Source organism: Macaca fascicularis, chromosome 9 (assembly GCF_037993035.2).
Source record: "Macaca fascicularis isolate 582-1 chromosome 9, T2T-MFA8v1.1".
Taxonomy (NCBI): domain Eukaryota; kingdom Metazoa; phylum Chordata; class Mammalia; order Primates; family Cercopithecidae; genus Macaca; species Macaca fascicularis.
This window is the reverse complement of record NC_088383.1, coordinates 59,157,065-59,176,755: the sequence shown is the minus strand read 5'-3', so window position 1 is coordinate 59,176,755 and position 19,691 is coordinate 59,157,065. Positions and strand designations below refer to the sequence as shown.

General features: G+C 41.3%; 1 protein-coding gene and 2 long non-coding RNA genes across 3 annotated transcripts in view; all 3 read right to left on the bottom strand.

The window, feature by feature from the left end:
- Window positions 1-1,339: 1,339 nt before the first annotated feature.
- LOC102143204 (mitochondrial import inner membrane translocase subunit Tim23) overlaps window positions 1,340-19,691 on the bottom strand; it is a 31,798-nt gene continuing 13,446 nt past the window's right edge. The window contains exons 6-7 of the mRNA XM_005565127.5: window positions 16,595-16,705; window positions 1,340-1,851 (exon numbers count right to left, since the gene is read on the bottom strand). Of these exons, the coding sequence (XP_005565184.1) occupies window positions 1,736-1,851; window positions 16,595-16,705 (227 nt within the window). The 3' untranslated portion in view covers window positions 1,340-1,735. The remainder of the gene's footprint in view (window positions 1,852-16,594; window positions 16,706-19,691) is intronic.
- LOC135965094 (uncharacterized) lies at window positions 6,414-6,718 on the bottom strand. Its single transcript, XR_010577961.2, has 2 exons — window positions 6,617-6,718; window positions 6,414-6,548 (listed from the first exon to the last, which is right to left on the bottom strand). It is a non-coding gene; the product is annotated as an uncharacterized lncRNA (long non-coding RNA).
- Window positions 10,933-13,350, bottom strand: LOC141407674 (uncharacterized). The gene is made up of 2 exons (XR_012417732.1): window positions 11,328-13,350; window positions 10,933-11,234 (listed from the first exon to the last, which is right to left on the bottom strand). It is a non-coding gene; the product is annotated as an uncharacterized lncRNA (long non-coding RNA).

Sequence of the window (19,691 nt, the reverse complement as noted above, 5' to 3'; positions counted from 1 at the left end):
TAAAACTATTTGTCACAAAGTGTGGTGTTATGTAATGTGGCAACTTTTGGTTAGGAATCCAGCTGAGAAACAGCTTGAGCATAAAAATAACCAGTGTATTTTATGAAAAATTAGAAAACAATAGGTATATTAACCTCCATTTTCAGTCTTTTATGAAAACTATTCGTATCTATTAAAAAAAAACCTACGGGACTTCAGCTAAGACTCAGTGCCTTTCTACTGGATTCCTCTTACTAGATGCATCCAAAAAGGCCCTAGTTTACTTTCTCCAATCATATAGCCACCCGGTATTTAATACAGTAATATTTATGTGTGTAACCTGTAGTGCAGTTATACATGATTAACTTCATACTGTGGATGAGAAAACAAACTCAAACTAAACAGCTTGGCCTTATGTCCTTTGGTTTTCCCAAGGCTTCCTTGAAAAAAACATCTAGCTCTTGGTCAGGCACGGTGGCTCACGCCTGTAATCCCAGCACTCTGGGAGGCCGAGGTGGGTGGATCACCTGAGGTCAGGAGTTTGAGACCACCCTGACAAAGATGGTGAAACCCCGCCTCTACTGAAAATACAAAAATTAGCTGGGCACGGTGACAAGTGCCTGTAATCCCAGCTACTTGGGAGGCTGAGGCAGGAGAATTATTTGAACCCAGGAGGTGGAGGTTGCAGTGAGCTGAGATCGCGCCACTGCACTCCAGCCTGGGCAACAAGAGTGAGACCCTGTCTCGAAAAAAAAAAACCAAAACCTAGCTCTGATTTATTCCTAGTGAGGCGTTAATATGTATGGAATGAAGCAGGATCATTGGAAAGATTGTTCTAGTATGCTAGTCTAATGGTTAACCTGAAATACCTTGAGGTGGTTTAGCATCAGCTCTATTGGTGAATGCCACCAGTAGCTTATTTCTTTTTTTGAAATGGAGTCTCACTGTTGCCTGCGCTGGAGTGCAGTGGCATCATCTGGGCTCACTGCAACCTCCGCCTCCTGGGTTCAAGCGATTCTCCAGCCTCAACCTCCTGAGTAGCTGGGGTTACAGGGGCACGCCCACCACACCTGGCTGATTATTGTATTTTATTAGTAGAGACAAGGTTTTGCCATGTTGGCCAGGCTGATCTTCAAACTCCTGACCTCAGGTGATCCTCCTGCCTTGGCCTCCCATAGTATTGGGATTACAGGCGTGAGCCACCGCACCCAGCCACCAGTAGCTCATTTCAACACAAACATGAAGATGTTGTTTTGCCTCAATTGGGACAGAAAATGCTGAGAGTACCTTTCACTTTATACCAAGGTAGATACTTTTAAATTGAGACAACTATGTTTCTGTGTTGGAGTTACAACTTTAGTTCTGTTTTTACCCTTTATTTGGAATACAGTGCAACATTACAGTTTTGGATCATTAAATGAACAGACTTGGTGATATAGTACTGACAAGCATGACCTGAATTCTGGGAGTAAGTGGTTTTCTAGTTCATGGGGGAGGAGAAGAGATATGTGCAAGATCTTCTCCAGAGGAGAAGAGAACCATGGTTCTCAGTGAGTCACCAAAGGCCTTTGGCTTCAACTCACTAATGGCTGGAACAAGTGCCAGTCTTGGTCAACCATCCAGGATTTTCATCACAGCAAATCAAAATCTCCAATTTTTCAAACTAATTGTAGGTAGGAGAGAGAGGATAACTCCAGACTGTCTTATAAAATGATCTAGATACTAAGTGTCCTCCATTCATGAGTTGGCAAAATCTTCAGAGTGACTGTTGGAGCAAGGAGCCTTTCATGTGCTCCCAGTTATTATATAGTGCATAGAGGCTGGTAAGTGTTAGTCCTGTCAGACCACCTCGTGCTATCCCTCGAAGACCACCTGGGAAAAAGAGACAAAAGGAAAATGAAACAGCCATATATTGCATAGTGCCCTAGCATGATAGGGTTAAATAAAAAGTACTGTGAAATGGGCTGGGCACCATGGCTCAGGTAATCCCAGCACTTCAGGAGGCCGAGGTGGGTGGATCGCTTGAGGTCAGGAGTTCAACCAGCCTGGCCAACATACTGAAACCCTATTAAAAATTCAAAAAAATTGGCTGGGTGTGGTGATGTGTGCTTATAGTCCCAGTTACTTGGAGGCTGAGGTTGCAGTGAGCTGAGATCATACCACTGCACTCCAGCCTGGACAACAGGGTGAGAGAAGTGAGACTCTGTCAAAAAACAAAAAACAAAAAACAAAAAACTGTGAAATGGGGAGAGACCTTTTTTAAATAAATCAATACTCCATCTCAAAAAGGAGATAAAGTTTTTAAAGTAATACCACTTGTGTAATACATACGACTTGACATTTTCATGTTCACATTTTCCCCCCCCTACTTTCCAACTTGTTCCTATGGCAGTTTATTACTGAAGCTGCAACTAAAACAGTCATTTCCTGCTAGTAATATCATTTAGAACTCCATTAGCATTGTCATTGGATTTATGACTGTAATGTAAACAAGGTGGCACCCTATCTGGAAAGAGTATTAACAACCTTTGGACTCTGGATGGATCCTCCAAATATTAACCTTGAAGATTAGTGATGGCCAGGCATGGTGGCTCACACCTATAATCCCAGCCCTTTGGGAGGCTGAGGCAGGCTTGAGCTCAGGAATTGAGAATAACCTAGGCAACATGGCAAAACCCTGTCTCTGCAAAAAATAGAAAAATTAGCTCAGTGGAGTGGCATGTGCTATTTGGGAGGCTGAGGTAGCAGGATCGCTTGAGCCCAGGAGGTCGAGGCTGCAGTAAGCTGAGATTATGCCACTGCACTCTAGCCTGGGTGACAGAGTGAGACCCTGTCTCAAAAAAAGAAAAAAAAAAAAAGTGGAAAGATAGCTATAATCACACTTTGAGTTAGGTGCTAGTGACCAACCCCCACTTTGCACACTGATGCATCGATCTCCTACAATTAATAAGCAGTGAGGGACACCTAGCATCGTGCTAGCTGAAAAGAATTCAAGAATTACAGATATTGAACTACCTGCTTGAAAACAAGTGAACAATTCTACATATGGCAAAAGATTAGCAACAAGGATTTCACTTGCAATGGAGAAACAAAAATACTTAAAAATAGTCCCCAAGTGTAAATAAGAGGAAGCTACAAATAAATTTCTCAAAATAGAAAATGCCCCAACTGTGTATGGTTATTAAATGTTAGTCTTACAAACGTTATGTAGCAAAGGGAAACCAAGCTACAACACTTCTCAGGAATGGGGGTGCCCAAAGCAGCTTTTTAAAAAATGTGATGTCCTCATGCAGCTCCATGAGTAGGGATCATAAACTTCAGGTAGCCATATTTGTACCTAGACTGTATTTGTTCCAAGTCATGTGTTAGGGACGCAAAGGTACAGAGGAGTTGTGGGGGTGGCTAGAGGCCCTTTAGCTCTGTGTCTGTCAATTCTGTGACATTCAGTGATCTTGCTGAGTTAGAACATTTCAGAACCATTTCTGCAATGAGTGTCCTACCAGATGGCTTCAGCTGATGGATTAAAGGGCCACTCCCCCTCCAGGAATCTCTCCAGTCTGAAGACTTCTGATAGCTGACCTGCTTACGTTCTTAGTTTTCCAATGCTAAGTGTCATAATTATCTCTCTCAAACAGAAACTGCAGACATTATCTATAAACAGCTGTCAAACGTGTAGGGGGACCAAAAATATTTTTAGGAAGCCCAAAAAAACCCCACTAAAAGTATAATGTGAGGTATCTTCTTGACGTTCACATCATCTCTTTGTGAACTTACCATATTTAGACTATAGGTATAGCAGTTAAACTTCTAACTGTATTCAATGTGGCTGAAAAATTGTAATAATTGGAAAATAGTGTACACTCAAAATAATCTGTTCAGTTTAATAGGATCAACCTCATGTCTCTGCCTAGTAAATCAGTAAAAAGCTGCAGAACTGAAAGTGAACTATAATTAGACCAAATTCCTAATGTGGAAATTATTAACTATGAGGCACAGGAGAATAAATGCTAAAGGTATCTGCAACAGCATTGCTATGGCTCAGTTATTAGATCTAATTTTGGGTGTAATAAGGATTCTTCCAAGCAGGTAGCCAAAATGTAGTAACTCAAAACCCCATTCTGAACATAAAACCAAGCAATAGCCAAGGTGCCCTTACCGCTGTTTGTCAGTGGAAAAATGATGACAGGCCGGTAGTTGAAAACACAATACTTTTGCAGACATTATTTCCTATGACCACATATTCAACTTCAGATTAACTCCCCTGAACCTACAGTCAATAATCCACAAGACTGTGAAGTCAGTCCATGGGCTTTGGAAAGAGCTGCAAAACCACTGCTTCTAGCTGGTTCTTTGCTTTGTGCATTCTAAGAACATGGTATCTACTTGGCCATTATGGAATGATTCTCACATTAGTTCTCAGCTATCAAATAACAAGCTTCCCTGGGAATCCTCTTTGGCATACGCACTAGGGGTAACATAGTGACAATGGGATCTATAAGGCTTTAAGACACTTGGGGGCCGGATGCAGTGGCTCACACTTGTAATCCCAGCACTTTGGAAAGCCAAGGTGGGCGGACTGCTTGAGCCCAGGAGTTCAAGACCAACGTGGACAACATGGTGAAACCCCATCTCTACAAAAAATGTAAAGAATTAGCTAGGCGTGGTGGCATGCATCTGCAGGCCCAGATATTTGGGAGGCTGAGGTGAGAGGATTGCTTGAGCCTAGGAGGTAGAGGTTGCAGTGAGCCAAGATCGTGCCACTGTACTTCAGCCTGGGCAACAAAGCCAGACCTGGTCTCAAACAATAAAAATAAAACAAATTTTAAAAAGGCCTGGCATGGTGGCTCACGCCTGTAATCACAGCACTTTGGAAGGCCAAGGTGGGCGTATCACTTGAGGTCAGGAGTTCAAGACCAGCCTGGCCAACATGGTGAAACCCCATCTCTATTAAGTATACAAAAATTAGTCGGCCATGGTGGCGGGCACCTATAATCCCACCTATGTGGGAGGCTGAAGCAAAAGAACCGCTTGAACCTGGTGGGTGGAGGTTGCGGTGAGCAAAGATCGCATCACTGTACTCTAGCCTCTAGCCTAGGCAATACAGGAAGACACTGTCTCCAAAAAAAAAAAAAAAAAAAAAAAAGGTATTTGGGACACCAGTAACATACTAAATATTTTACTCCCCCAAAAGCTTTCTATTTTCTTGCCAAATGAATCAAAAACTTAGTTCAAATCAATGAAGTTACTTCTTAAAAGCCAAAGAGAAAAAAAATCATCTCTAACAAGAAGACACACTAAACATTGGTGTTTGTACTTAACACATAGCTAATCTTTACTCAAGGGTGGCCTTTTACCACATACCAGCCATGTTCTAATTGTAACTGTTTCCATTAATTCCAGGGTTTCCCAATTGGTTGATCTGTTTGCAAGTTTATGGGTCTCTTAGGGTTTCTTTACTCAAACAACTCTACACAACTAAGCACAGGAGGTTGACAAGCAAAGGTACTTGCTTTGAACAGAGTAACCAAATAAGGCCAATGGTCAATCTCTATAAAGCAAAGCAAATATGACTTGTGTTTCAGTTTTACCTCCCGTATTTTGGGATCCTTATGTAGTTCTTCCAAAGTGATAGGCAAGCACCACCTCTTTTATACATGAGAAAATGAGGCCCAGAATATTTAAGTGCCTTGTTTGTGGGATACAGGACTGGTGAGTGGCAGAACTAATGCATTCAAATGACAATGACTTTAAAGCACAGATTAGCATATATCTTTCTTAAAAGGGCCACATAGTAAACATTTTAGACTTTGAGGGTCAAAGGCTATTGTTATGTAGGTATTTATTTATATAACTATTTAAAATGTAACTAAAAAATGTGAAACTGTAAAACACATTCTTAGCCTTCACACAGCAAATAAACAGGCAGCTGGCCAGCAAGAGTTGATGGCTCCTGCTCTAGAGGAACAGTATTACCTACATACTAACATGACTACTAAATACCACTGTTGGGGACTGTTTAGCAGTCTTAAAATTTTAAAAAAACTTTTTTAAGAATTATGGTACAATACATGTAACATAAAATTTACCACCTTAACCATTTTTAAGTGTACATTTCAGAGGCATTAAGTACATTCACACCGCTGTGCTAACAACATCTACTTTTCCTTTATTTTTTCTTTTGAGACAAGGTCTTGCTGTCGCCCAGGCTGGAGTGCAGTGGCGTGGTAAAGGCTCACTGCAGCCTAGACCTTCTGAGCTCAAGTGATCCTCCCACAACGGCCTCCTAAGTAGGTAGGACTACAAGTATGCACCCTCATGCCGGGATAAATTTTTTATTTTCTGTAGAGATGAGGTCTCCCTATGTTATCTAAGCTGGTCTTGAATTCCTGGGCTCAAGTAATCCTCCCGCCTCAGCCTCCCAAAGTGTTGAGACTACAGGCGTGAGCCACGGTGCTCGGTGTACCAATGAAAGGACACAAAGATAGATGTGTACCCGCCCCCCCGCTACACCCTTTGTTCTGCTCTCTAATCTTTGCACATACCAGAGATTTCATAAGTTCTGTGAGTACCTGTTTTTCTGCACGTACCAGAGATTTTGTTTTGCACATACCAGAGATTTCATAAGTTCTGTGAGTACCTGTTTTTCTGCACGTACCAGAGATTTTGTAAGTTCTGAGCCAAGGTCACAAGACATGTTTAAGTAAGATAAACTCTTGCTGCCATAAACCTGCTCCCCCGCCTCAAAGGTTGAACCAAAATATCAGAAATGGCGGGAACCAATCATAGTTAGCCAAATCGCCTTGTTCAAACACTAGCCAATCATATATCTGATTTGTATAATAACTCTATGCCCACTTTTCTTAGACTATATAACACTGCTCAGAGCTCAGTGATGGAGCTCTCCTGCCCGTCTCGTTTCGCGAGCGAGTGAGAGTTCCAGGTTCGAACCTGTAATAAAGATCCTTGCTGCTTAGCTTTGACTCTGGACTCTGGTGGTCTTCTTCGGGGAATAAACGGTCTGGGCATAACACCAACATCTATCTTCAGAGGACTCTTTTCATCTTGCAAAACTGAAACTCTTTGCCCATTTAACAATAACTACACCCCATCCCAGCCATCTTCCATTCTACATTTTATCTGTATGAATCTGACTATTCTAAGGACCTCACATTAGTAGAATCACACAGTATTTTTTTTTTTTTTTGAGACGGAGTCTCACTGTGTCTCCCAGGCTGGAGTGCAGTGGCGCGATCTCGGCTCACTGCAAGCTCCGCCCCCCGGGGTTCACGCCATTCTCCCGCCTCAGCCTCCCAAGTAGCTGGGACTACAGGCGCCCGCTACCACGCCCGGCTAGTTTTTTTTTTTTTTGTATTTTTAGTAGAGACGGGGTTTCACCATGTTAGCCAGGATAGTCTCGATCTCCTGACCTGCTGATCCACCCGCCTCGGCCTCCCAAAGTGCTGGGATTACAGGCTTGAGCCACTGCGCCCAGCTGAATCACACAGTATTTTTTTGTAGATGGCTTATTTAGCATAATGTGCCCAGTGTTCATCTATGTCTCACCATCTGTCAGAATTTCCTTCTTTTGAAGGCAGAATAATTTCTATTTTATGTATATACCACATTTTTCTTCTTTGAGACAGGGTCTTGCTCCTGTCACCCAGGCTGGAGTGCAATGGCGTGATCATCGCTCAATGCAGCCTTCATCTCCCCAAGCTCAAGTGATCTTCCCACCTCAGCCTCGGGAGTAGCATGTACCACCATGCTTAGCTCATTTTTTGTTTTCAGTAGCTATGTTGTCCAGGATAGTCTCCAACTCCTGGGCTCAAGCAATCTGCCCATCTGCCTGCCTTGGCCACTTAGAGGCTATCTTTTTTTTTTTTTTTTGACACAGGGTCTCACTCTGTCACTCAGGCTAGAGTGCAGTGGCACAGTCAAGGCTCACTGCAGCCTTGACCTCCTGGGCTCAGGTGATTCTCCCATCTCAGCCTTCCCAGTAACTGAGACTACAGGTGCCCACCACCAAGTCCGGCTAATATTTTGTATAGACAGGGTTTCCCCATATTGCCCTTGCACTCCTGGACTCAAACAATCTGCCCACATTGACCTCCCAAAGTGCTGGGATTACAGACATGAGCCACCACACCTAGCCTGTATGGCTCTTGTGAATAATATGCTGTTATGAACATGGGCACACTAAACACCATTCAACTTAAAAAAATAAAAAACCTTAAGAACTGAACCAAAATGGCTTAGGTGAAAATAAAATACCAAATTCTGCTCTAAGGAACGAACATTCACTGAATTATACCTTCAGCAATAAGCACTTAATGGAACTTGTTTCATTTAAAATGCATCACAATCCTGTAAATTGATAATCATCATACCCTAATTGTATAGATGAGCACAGTATTAAGTGGACCTTTTTCAAAAGGTCATACAGCTAGTGACAAATATTTCCAAATTTTTCATAACATTTCTTTTTTTTTTTTTTTTTTGGAGACGGAGTCTCGCTCTGTTGCCCAGGCTAGAGTGCAGTGGTGCGATCTCAGCTCACTGCAAGCCTCGCCTGCTGGGTTCATGCCATTCTCCTGTCTCAGCCTCCCTAGTAGTTGGGACTACAGGTGCCCACCACCACGCACGGATAACTTTTTTGTATTTTCAGTAGAGATGGGGTTTCACTGTGTTAGCCAGGATGGTCTCAATCTCCCGACCTCGTGATCTGCCCACCTTGGCCTCCCAAAGTGCTGGGATTACAGGCGTGAGCCACCGTGCCAGGCCTAACATTTCTGTTTTAAATAGCTTAATTAACTACACGTTCTATATTCTTCCCTCTGAAAGGCAGTTTTTTGTTAGGTTGGTTTATTATTCATCAGACACCTGATTCACTGAGGAATTCTGTTTTTCAGTAATTCATCCACCACAAATATCAGGTAGCATTTTTACTTCACAGACCTAAAAGTCTTAAGTCTTAAAAGGATTGTAAAATTTAACTTTTCCTGAGATATCTGAGAGTAAGAGGCTTTTTTTTTTAATTGAAAATAGGTTGCATTTCAAACTTTATCCATAAGAGCTCACAACACTTTCTCCAACAAGCATGCCCATGTGCTCACTTAAACAGAACTCTGAGTGAGACAGTAAATACCTCATATGCCCTTGAAAACTTTACCTTGGCATAGAAAAACCTTGTTAAGAACCTAAAAATAATTTCACTTTGAAAGTCTTTAGGGTTAGGCAAATGTTAAACTTCAACTGGCAGCACAAGGGCAGCATCAAGCCAGCAACAGTTTTGTTGGGCCAAATTATGTTGAAAATGATCAAATATTTTAAAAACAGAAGATTTCACATAAAAATCTGGGATCCCAGCTTCTTCTGAATAAATGAAGTACACTCACTATGCAGAGTGGCAAATGGCTGGAGTTGAGTGGGAAGTGTTTCTAGCCCAACAGATAGGCATGGAAGCTCCAGCTCAGCCCCCTCTACTCCATTTTCTTACATAAGGGAAGCCACTATGGTATCTCCTTAAGGGCAGCCCTGAATGTAAGAATGTACTGAGTTAGCATCTAATTTAAGGCATATTATATGCATTCTTAAGACAGAGGAAAAGGCTGAATATTTGATATTATCAAAAGAAATGACAGTCTTAACTTTCTGTGGCAAGGACCTTCTTGCAGTAGTAACATAACATAGTCTGGAACACCTCCAACATAAATTATGAAAAGAAAGCTCTTGGCTCAGAAGAGAAAAAGCAAAAAAGAATACTCATTAATTCTGTCACGTGACAAATAGATTTCAATTTCCATTGCAATTGTGGAAGAGGTAAATAATCTGCTGACCCAGAATTCCAACATGGGCTCACACTTCCTGTCTTAATAACTCGAAACACTGAAATCACTCTAACAAAGGCAAACCAATGTCTTATTAATTTCTGGTTAAAAACAGACCCAAGAAGACAGGGCACAGACATACATTTTGTGTTGTGGGAATACAAATACAACTTCAACTTCCAGATTCATGGATTTGGAAATGACCTTAGGCACTCTAAGTATAGCACGAGTGAAGAAGTTTACATTCAGGGAATGGCTAATCCCTGCTGACCTAAACTATTTCCAACTCCCAATGTACTCTTCAAATACAGACATTTTTAAAAAGAGAGGGCTGGGCACAGTGGTTCACACCTCTAATCCCAATACTTGGGAGGCCAAGGCGGGGTGGATCGCTTGAGCTCAGGAGTTTGAGACTAGCCTGGGCACCATGGTGAAACTCCGTCTCTACAAAAAAAACACAAAAAAATTAGCCAGGCATGGTGGCGTGTGCCTGTAGTCCTAGCATCTTGGGAGGCTGAGATGGGCACATCACTTGAACCCAGGAGGCAGAGGTAGCAGTGAGCCATGATCACACCACTATACTCTAGTCTGAGACCTTGTCAAAAAAAAAAAAAAAAAAAAAAGGCTCAACACAGTAGGTACAGAGCTATTTTAAGAGAAAGATCATGAGGAAAAAACTAGCAGCTGTCAGATCAAACAGGCTTATTTATTTTATTCCTTTATTTTTATTTTTTTTTCGAGACGGAGTCTTGCTCAGCTGCCCAGGTTGGAGTGCAGTGGCGCAATCTCGGCTCACGGCAACCACCGTCTCCTGGGTTCAAGTGACTCTCCTCTCTCAGCCTCCCAAGTAACTGGGAGTACAGGCACCCACCATCATGCCCGGCCAATTTTTGTATTTTAGTAGAGATGGGGTTTCATCATGTTGTCCAGGTTGGTCTTGAACTCCTGACCTCAGGTGATCCACCCGCCTCGGCCTCCCAAAGTGCTAGGATTACAGATGTGAGCCACCACACCCAGCATTTCATATTTCATTTCATTTCATTTCAAGATGGAGACTCACTCTATCACCCAGGCTGGAGTGTGCCACCACACCTGGCATTTCATTATTCATTTCATTATTTCTTCATTTCATTTCATTGCATCCAGCATTTCATTATTCATTTCATTATTTCATTTCTTCACTTCATTTCATTTCATTTCGAGATGGAAGCTCGCTCAATTGCCCAGGCTGGAGTGCACCACCATACCTGGCATTTCATTATTCATTTATTTCATTTCAATTCATTTCGAGATACAGACTTGCTCTACTGCTCAAGCTGAAGTGCACCACTGCACCTGGCATTTCATTATTCATTTCATTTCATCATTTCATTTCACTTAGAGATGAAGACTCACTCTATCGCCCAAGTTGGGAGTGCACCACCACACCTGGCATTTCATTATTCATTTCATTTCATCATTTCATTTCACTTAGAGATGAAGACTCACTCTATCGCCCAAGTTGGGAGTGCACCACCACACCTGGCATTTCATTATTTCATCATGCCATGTCATGTCACGTTATTTCATTTCGAGACAGAGACTCGCTCCGCTCTATTTCCCAGGGTGGAGTGTGCCACTGCATCTGGCATTTCATTATTCATTATTTTATTTCATTTCACCCAGCATTTCATTACTCATTTCATCATTTCATTTAGTTTCATTTCGAGATGAAGACTCGCTCTTCATCCCTGGAATGCGCCACCACACCTGGCATTTCATTATTCATTTCATTTCATTTCACCTGGCATTTCGTATTTCATTTCATCATTTCATTTCTCACTTCATTTCATCTCATTTCAAGACAGAGACTTGCTCTATCGCCCAGTCTGGAGTGCACCACCACACCCAGCATTATTCATTTTATTATTTCATTTTTTCATTTCATCTATTTCATTTTTCAGTTTCATGATGTAGACTTGCTCTATCACCCAGGCTGGAGTGCACCCAGCATTTCATTATTCATTTCATATTTCATTTCTCATTTCATTTCATGACAGAGACTTGCTCTATCACCCAGGCTGGAGTGTGCCACCCACATTTCATTATTAATTTCATTATTTCATTTCATCATGTCATTTCGAGATGGAGACTCGTTCTATCGCCCAGGCTGGAGTGCAGTGGCGTGATCTCTGCTCACCGCACCCTCTACCTCCTGGGTACAAGCAATTCTCCTCTCAGCCTCCCAAGTAGCTGGGATTACAGGCACCTGCCATCATGCCAGGCTAATTTTTGTATTTTAGTAGAGACAGGGTTTCACCATGTTGGCCAGGCTGATCTTGAACTCCTGACATCAGGTGATCCACCCGCCTTGGCCTCCCAAAGTGCTAGGATTATAAGCATGAGCCACCGCACCCAGCATTTCATATTTCATTTCATATTTACTTCATCATGTCATTTCTTTCGTTTCATTTCAAAATGGAGTCTATCACCCAGGCTGGAGTGCAGCACCACACCCAGCATTTCATTATTCATTTCATTTCATATTTCTTCATTTCATTTCACCCGGCATTTCATTATTCATTATTTCATTTCATCCCATTTCATTTCATTTCGAGACAGAGACTCACTCTTATCGCCCAGGCTGGAGTGCACCACTGCACCCAGCATTTCATTATTTCATCTATTTCAGTTTTTCATTTCATTTCATTATTCATTTCACCATTTCGTTTTTCATTTTGAGATGGAGACTTGCTCTATTGCCCAGGCTAGAGTGTGCCACTGTACCCAGCATTTCATTATTCATTTCATTATTTCATTTCATCATTTTTCATTTCATTTCATTTCGAGATGAAGACTCACTCTATCAGCCAAGCTGGAGTGCACCACCACACCCGGCATTTCATTATTCATTTCATTATTTCATCTCATCATGTCATGTCATGTCATATCATTTCATTTCGAGACAGAGACTCACTGTATTACCCAGGATGGAGTGCACCACCACACTAGGCATTTCATTATTCATTTCATTTCACCCGGCATTTCGTATTTCATTTCAAGACGGAGACTTGCTCTATTGCCCAGGCTGGAGTGTGCCACCACACCCAGCACTTCATTTTATTTCATTTTTTCATTTCAGTATTCATTTCATTTATTTCTTCATTTCATTTCAAGATGGAGATTCGCTGTCACCCAGGCTGGAGTGCGCCACCAAACCTGGCATATAATTATTCGTTTCATCATTTCATTTCATTTCATCACTTCATTTCATGACAGAGACTTGCTGTATCGGCCAGGCTGGAGTGCACCACCCGCATTCAATTATTCATTTCATGATGTCATGTCATTTCATTTTGAGACGGAGACTCGTTCTATCACCCAGGCTGGAGTGCAGTGGCGCGACGTCTGCTCACTGCAACCTCTGCCTCCTGGGTTCAAGCAATTCTCTTCTCGCGGCCTCCCAACTAGCTGGGATTACAGGCACCCACTATCATGCCCAGCTAATTTTTGTGTTTTAGCAGAGACAGGGTTTCACCATGTTTGCCAGGATGGTCTTGAACTCCTGACCTCAGATGATCCACCTACCTTGGCCTCCCAAGTGTTGGGATTACAGGTGTGAGCCACTGTGCCCGGCCCCAAAAGGCTAATTTAAAGGTAGACCTCTGATATTCATGTGATTTTAATTCAGGTCTAATGCTTCTTTAATGAATTACATAAATTTTCTCCAAAAATGTGAAATGTTATTAGATTCCCTGTGACATATGAGAATCTATTCAATAATAACCAGTGCTCTATTGGAAAAGAAACAGCTGTAGTTTTGCCATCATCAATAAGCTTAGGAATTTTAGAGCAGCCTTGTCACATATTCTCAGAAATAAGTCCTCAGAAACCAAAGGATACGGGTGATGCCTTCCTCTCCAAAACACCCTGAACTGTTAATCTTATGTCTTCCTTCCATAAGAAAGTCAGCTTAAAAACAAAGTCATTTAAGGTAAAAGGATATACAAATTAGGCAACTCTCATTAAGGTTATTGTTAAGAGGTTCTATTTATCAATGTCTAAATTGAATACCAGCCCTTGAGAATTACACTTCACATACCAAAAAGAACCTCTGGATGCTTTCTACATTTCTGTTACCGGCATCAACAATTTTCCAGGAAGTAAAAATTCATGTAAAATATATAATTGGCAAAGTGCTAACTGCCATAATATATAAACTGTTCCAACAAATCAATCAAACCAACATGATAAAAAATAGAGAAAGGGTATGCCACCAACCACTAAACAAAAAAAAAGGTGCTCATTCTCATAAGCAACCAGGAAAAAGCAAAGTAAAACATTAAAACAGTTCACTACCTACCTTAAAAAAAAAGTGATGGTAGGCCAGGCGCGATGGCTCACGCCTGTAATCCCAGCACTTTGGGAGGCTGAGGCTGGCAGATCACCTGAGGTCGGGAGTTCGAGATCAGCCTGACCAACATGGAGAAATCCTGTCTCTACTAAAAACACAAAAAATTAGCTGGGCATGGTGGTGCATGCCTGTAATTCCAGCTATTCGGGAGGCAGAGGTCGTGGTGAGCCTAGATCGTGCCACTGCATTCCAGCCCGGCAACAAGAGTGAAACTCTGTCTCAAAAAAAAAAAAAAAAAAAAGTGATGGTAGATGACAACACTGGCAAAGATTAGCAAGTACTGGAAGGGTCATTTGGTAGTAGTCATTCACGTTTTAAGCATGCAGATAATTTGCTCAAGTAACTTATTTTTAGCAATTTATCCTACAATTAAAATGTATGTGCAAAACTGTATGTACTACAGTGTTTAAGAGAAGGCCTCAAAGAAAAGGTGGTATTTTGTACAATTTGTACAAAAAAAGCATATTTTGTACAGTTCTTAAAGGAGTTAACACAGCTTTCCTCTTGGAAGTCAACAGACTATATGTAAGATTGAAAAGTCAAGAAAAATCAAGACAATAATATTATTTAGAAACATGAAAATAAAAAATAATGAATTAAAGCAGCCTGGGCATGGTGGCTCACATCTGCAATCCCAGCACCTTGGGAGGCTGAGGCAGGATGATTGCTTGAGCCCAGGAGTTCAAGACCAGCCGGGGCAACATAGTGAGACTCCATCTCTGGAAAAAAAAAATTAGCTAGGTGTGGAGGTGTGTGCCTGTAGTCCCAGCTACTCAGGAGGCTGAGATGGGAGGATCACCTGAGCCCAGGAGGTCAAGGCTACAGTGACCCTTGATTGTGCCACTGCACTCCAGCCTGGATGATAAGAGTGACTCTGTTTTAAAAAAATACTAAAATAAGCTAAGCATGGTGGCTCACACCTGTAATCCTAGCACTTGGGAGGGAGGAGAGTGGGTCACCTGAGGTCAGGAGTTTGAGACCAGCCTGACCAATATGGTGAAACCCTGTCTCTACTAAAAATACAAAAATCAGCCAGATGTGGTGGCGTACGCCTGTAGTCCTAGCTACTCAGGAGGCTGAGATGGGAGAATTGCTTGATTCTGGGAGGTGGAGGTTGTAGTGAGCTGAGATCACGCTGCTGCACTCCAGCCTGGGTGACAGTGAGACTCCATATCAAAAGAAAAAAAAAAAATTAAAAGTTGCCTTTGGGAAAAGGGAATTAAGGTGAGACGTATAAAGAACACTGTCGCACATCATTAAAATCTTTCAGATGTTAAAAAGATAAAAACCTTGACTTAAAAAATCATGTATGTCGATTATTTTGGTAAAAATAAAAATTAAGTAGCCAAAGATGTATCAACATAATAAAAAAGCTAAATTAGGCATTACTTGAATGTATGCTTCTAAACTAGTAAAAATTTATCACTGAAGAGAATTATATGACCCTTGACAGCAACATGTTGATCTCCCAGTAGATCATACGATGATCATACGAATAAGATGCTCTAAACTGACTTACAGGGAAGTCATTCCTGGGCTTTGACCTTGGGTGTCTTGTGATAGTTTAATATGCTGATGTCACACAGGTCAAACTATTGTTTAAAACAAAACCAATTCTGAATATTCTATTGCTTAGTCTGTCCAAGATTTAAAAAACTAAACTAAAATGAATGAAAAATACAGAAAAGAATCTTATCTTCTTAATGTCAAAAAACCACCACAAACCATATGATCCAAGAATCCCACTTCTCATATATATCCAAAAAAAGAAAAGGATCTTGAAGAGGTATTTGTACATCCACATTCGTAGCAGCATTATTCACAAGAGCCAAAAGGTAGAAGCAACCCAAATATCCCTTGATAAAAGAATGCACATGCAAAACGTGGCATACATACACAGAATGAATATTATTTAGCTTTAAAAAGGAAGGGAATTCTGGCACATGCAACAACATGGACGAACCTTGAGGATATTATGCTACATAAAATAAGCCAATCACAAAAGGACAAATATTGTATGATTCTACTTATATGAGGTGCCTAAAACAGCCAATTCAGAGATAGAAAGTGTAACATTATCAGGAGCTAAGGAGAGTGGTAAATTGGAAGGAGGCTTAATAGATATAGAGTATCAGTTTTGCAAGATGAAAAAGTTCCTGAGATTGGCTATACAATCATGTGACTGTAATACTAACGTACTGTACGCTTAAAAAATGGTTAAGAAGGTAAATCTTAGGTTTATTTTACCACAATTAAAAACCAAACCAAACCAAAATAACCATAAAGTTAGAACACTAGATTTTACTGCAACAGTGTAGTTTCCTTGAAAACCATGAATTTTAAAAAGTGCACTTCAAGCGTATTAAGAGATGGCTCTCCATTCAACAGTACTCACCTGTACATTTATACAACATGCCTGTCATAGTTCCAGCCGCTACTGTGTTAAGGTCATCTTCTGCACCTCGTGTTTTCTCAATGATAACACCAAATGCACTATAGAGCAAAGCTAAAGAGGAAATGGAAGTGCTCAGCAACAAAATAGTGATAAAGTGCGATATTATGATATACATATATTGGTTTTTCATCCATGGTTCCTAGCTCATAACTCCCATAGCCCTTCCTAAGTGACTAAAACAATCACTTATTAAAGTATTTGTCCTTGGTTCTGGAAGCAGCTTTGGAACAGCTTCAGAGGGACAAAGGTGAAGGTCTTTTTTGTATTACTGGGGCACTTCAGGCCTCAGAAGCAGCCTCAGAAAACAGAGTATCTCTCTGACCTTATTCTGTCCTCCTTTCACCTGCTCCCTTTTCTCCTCACAGCAGGACTCCAATCTTTCCCCACCTTTCTGTCTTGGAACTGGTCATAAAGAAATTCTATGACCTACCTTGTCTGATTGCAGGCCATAGGATCCCCATTTCAGAAGAGATCATACCCCATACCCAGGAAGAAGAAATGCTGCACAGAAAGGCCAAGGAGAATCTGGGCAGACAGGCCTTGCTGGGTTTCTGCGTCCAGTCTGTTAGTAGTAGAGCATGCCCTTTTTGTCCAGTCACAGTTCTACAAGGTTGTCCATGCTTCAGTCATGCCTATTCAATCAATTTTCCACATGAGGCCCAAGTGGATGGGGTCGGAGGACTTTCTAGACAGCTGAACTTGTGGGTCTTGCAGGAAAGCGAGAAAGAACTCACCCACATGTCAGGAGGCTAGTGCACCCCAACTTCAGTGAAATGAAAGCTCCTGCACTCAGGGCCCATCCAGGCCTCACCTTATGCATTCCTTGACTGGGCTGTTTATCTGTATCCTTTAAAAATATCCAGCCAGGTGTGGTGGCTCACAAAGTTTCTGTAATCCCAGCACTTTGGGAGGCCAAGGTGGGAAGATCACATGGGCCCAGGAGTCTGAGACCAGCCTGGGCAACAACATAGGGATACCCCCTTCTCTAAAAAATTTTTTTAAAAAATTACCTAGCATGGTGGTGCATGTTGCCTGTAGTCCCAGCTCCTTGAAAGGCTGAGGTAGGAGACTTGCTTAAGCCCAGAAAGTCTAGGTTGCAGTGAGCTCCACTGCACTCTAGCATGGGTGACAAAGCAAGACCCTCTCTCAAAAAAAAAAAAAAAAAAAAAATCTTTATAATAACTAGGCAAATGTTAAGTATGTGTTCCTTTGAGTTCTGTGAGCCAATCTGATAAATTAATTGAACCCAAAGAGGGGGTTGTGGGAACCCTGACAAAGCTGGTTGGTCAGAAGCACAGGTAAAATAACCTGGGGCTTGCAATCAGTATCAGAAGTATCCAAAGTGGGGCTCATTTTTGTGGGACAGAGTGCTCAACCTGCTGATCTAATGCTATCTCCAGGCAGAACTGAAATGGGAGGACACCCAGCCGGTGTCCACTGCAAAAGACATTACTTGGTATGTGGGGAAATATTCCCACATAACTGGTCACAGAAATATCCTATGTTGACTGTTATAGTGTGAGAGCAGAGGAAAAACTGTTTTTTTCAACACAAAAGTCAGTACGGCAATTATATTTAGATAAATTTATCCAAAGATATACATGGAATGATCACTAGTACAGTTTCTAATAGCAAACACCTGGCAACAAATAAAATGCCCATCAAGAGCATTTGTACCATCTGAACTGATTCAGAGAGTGACTTTTCATATAATGGTATACAGTAACTTAAAAACCAGAAGAATCATTTTCACTAACAAGTAAAGTAAGGACATGTGCACATGGTACATGACTAACTGGCTATGCAGAGAAACGCTGGAAGAACTCAGAAGAAACATCAATAGTAGCTATTTCTAGAAAGTACCACTAGGAAGTCTCAGGAAGTATATTTAAAATTTTCATTTATATGCTACCCATAATTTCTGTACTTTGGATTAAAGACACACACACATATTTCTAGTATAAGAAAAAATAGATTTAAAAAAAATGTGAGGTTTGATTCTCACATATTATAACACTAGCACCATTTCATTTTAAAGTATCTTCCCCCAAGCCATCCTTCTATGCTCTTACAGATTCCTATCTGGAATGAGTATGTTAAACTTTTAAGCTCTTTCTCAAAATTATAGCTACATTTGACCCTTGCAACAATACACCGTGCTCAGCCTTACAACTCCTCTACTGCAGTATTTTTATACATCTATGAAAGCTCATCTTCCTCTTCAGCTTACTTAACTGAAACTGATCATGAGCAGAACACTGTTATTGATCATACCACAATGGGTATGCAGACGGTGACCAGTCATCCTAGTTTGTCCAGGACTGCAGGGCGGGCGGGGGGGGGGTGGTGACGGAGGTTATTGGAACATTTCTTGGACTTTTCTCTGAAAGTCCTAGGCAGACAAGGATGGCTGGGCTGACTAGGTATACAAGTAATCAAAAGAAACAGAGGGGGGTGACTCAGTAGTAGGGTGGGAGGAATGCAGACATCAGAAACATATGAATGCAGCCATCTCTTAGGATCCAAAATGTGAAAACTGGCTTTATAGTGTGAAGATATACTGCTTCCAAATTCTGTGACAAGGTAGGACCTTACTCTGCCATAATAAACATTTTTTCTATGGTATCAATGAATTTTCTATGTCTTCCCCTCCTTAATCTGCCACAATTTAAATTGAGATCCAACTAAGTTCATAAAGTATGAAAATTGTGGATGTCAGGACCTAAGCCATAAGAGATAGATTCCAAGTGATCAATCATTCATAAACAATACGGTATGAAAGCATTAGGCTCTAATTAAGCACTACCAAATTACCTTTTGCCTAGAACTGCAAACGTTTTCATTATCTACAAAGAACCTATTCCAATTCTGGCAATTAGGTGCCTGGAATCTACTCAGGTAAACAGACTAATGAACAGGCTATTAAGAAAAGATAGCAAGAGGGCCGGATTAATGTATCTTGTATCACTACAGGACCTTGAACCTTGCCTAATATACCAAGCTCTTTACTTTGGACCTAAATTATCTGGATTTCATT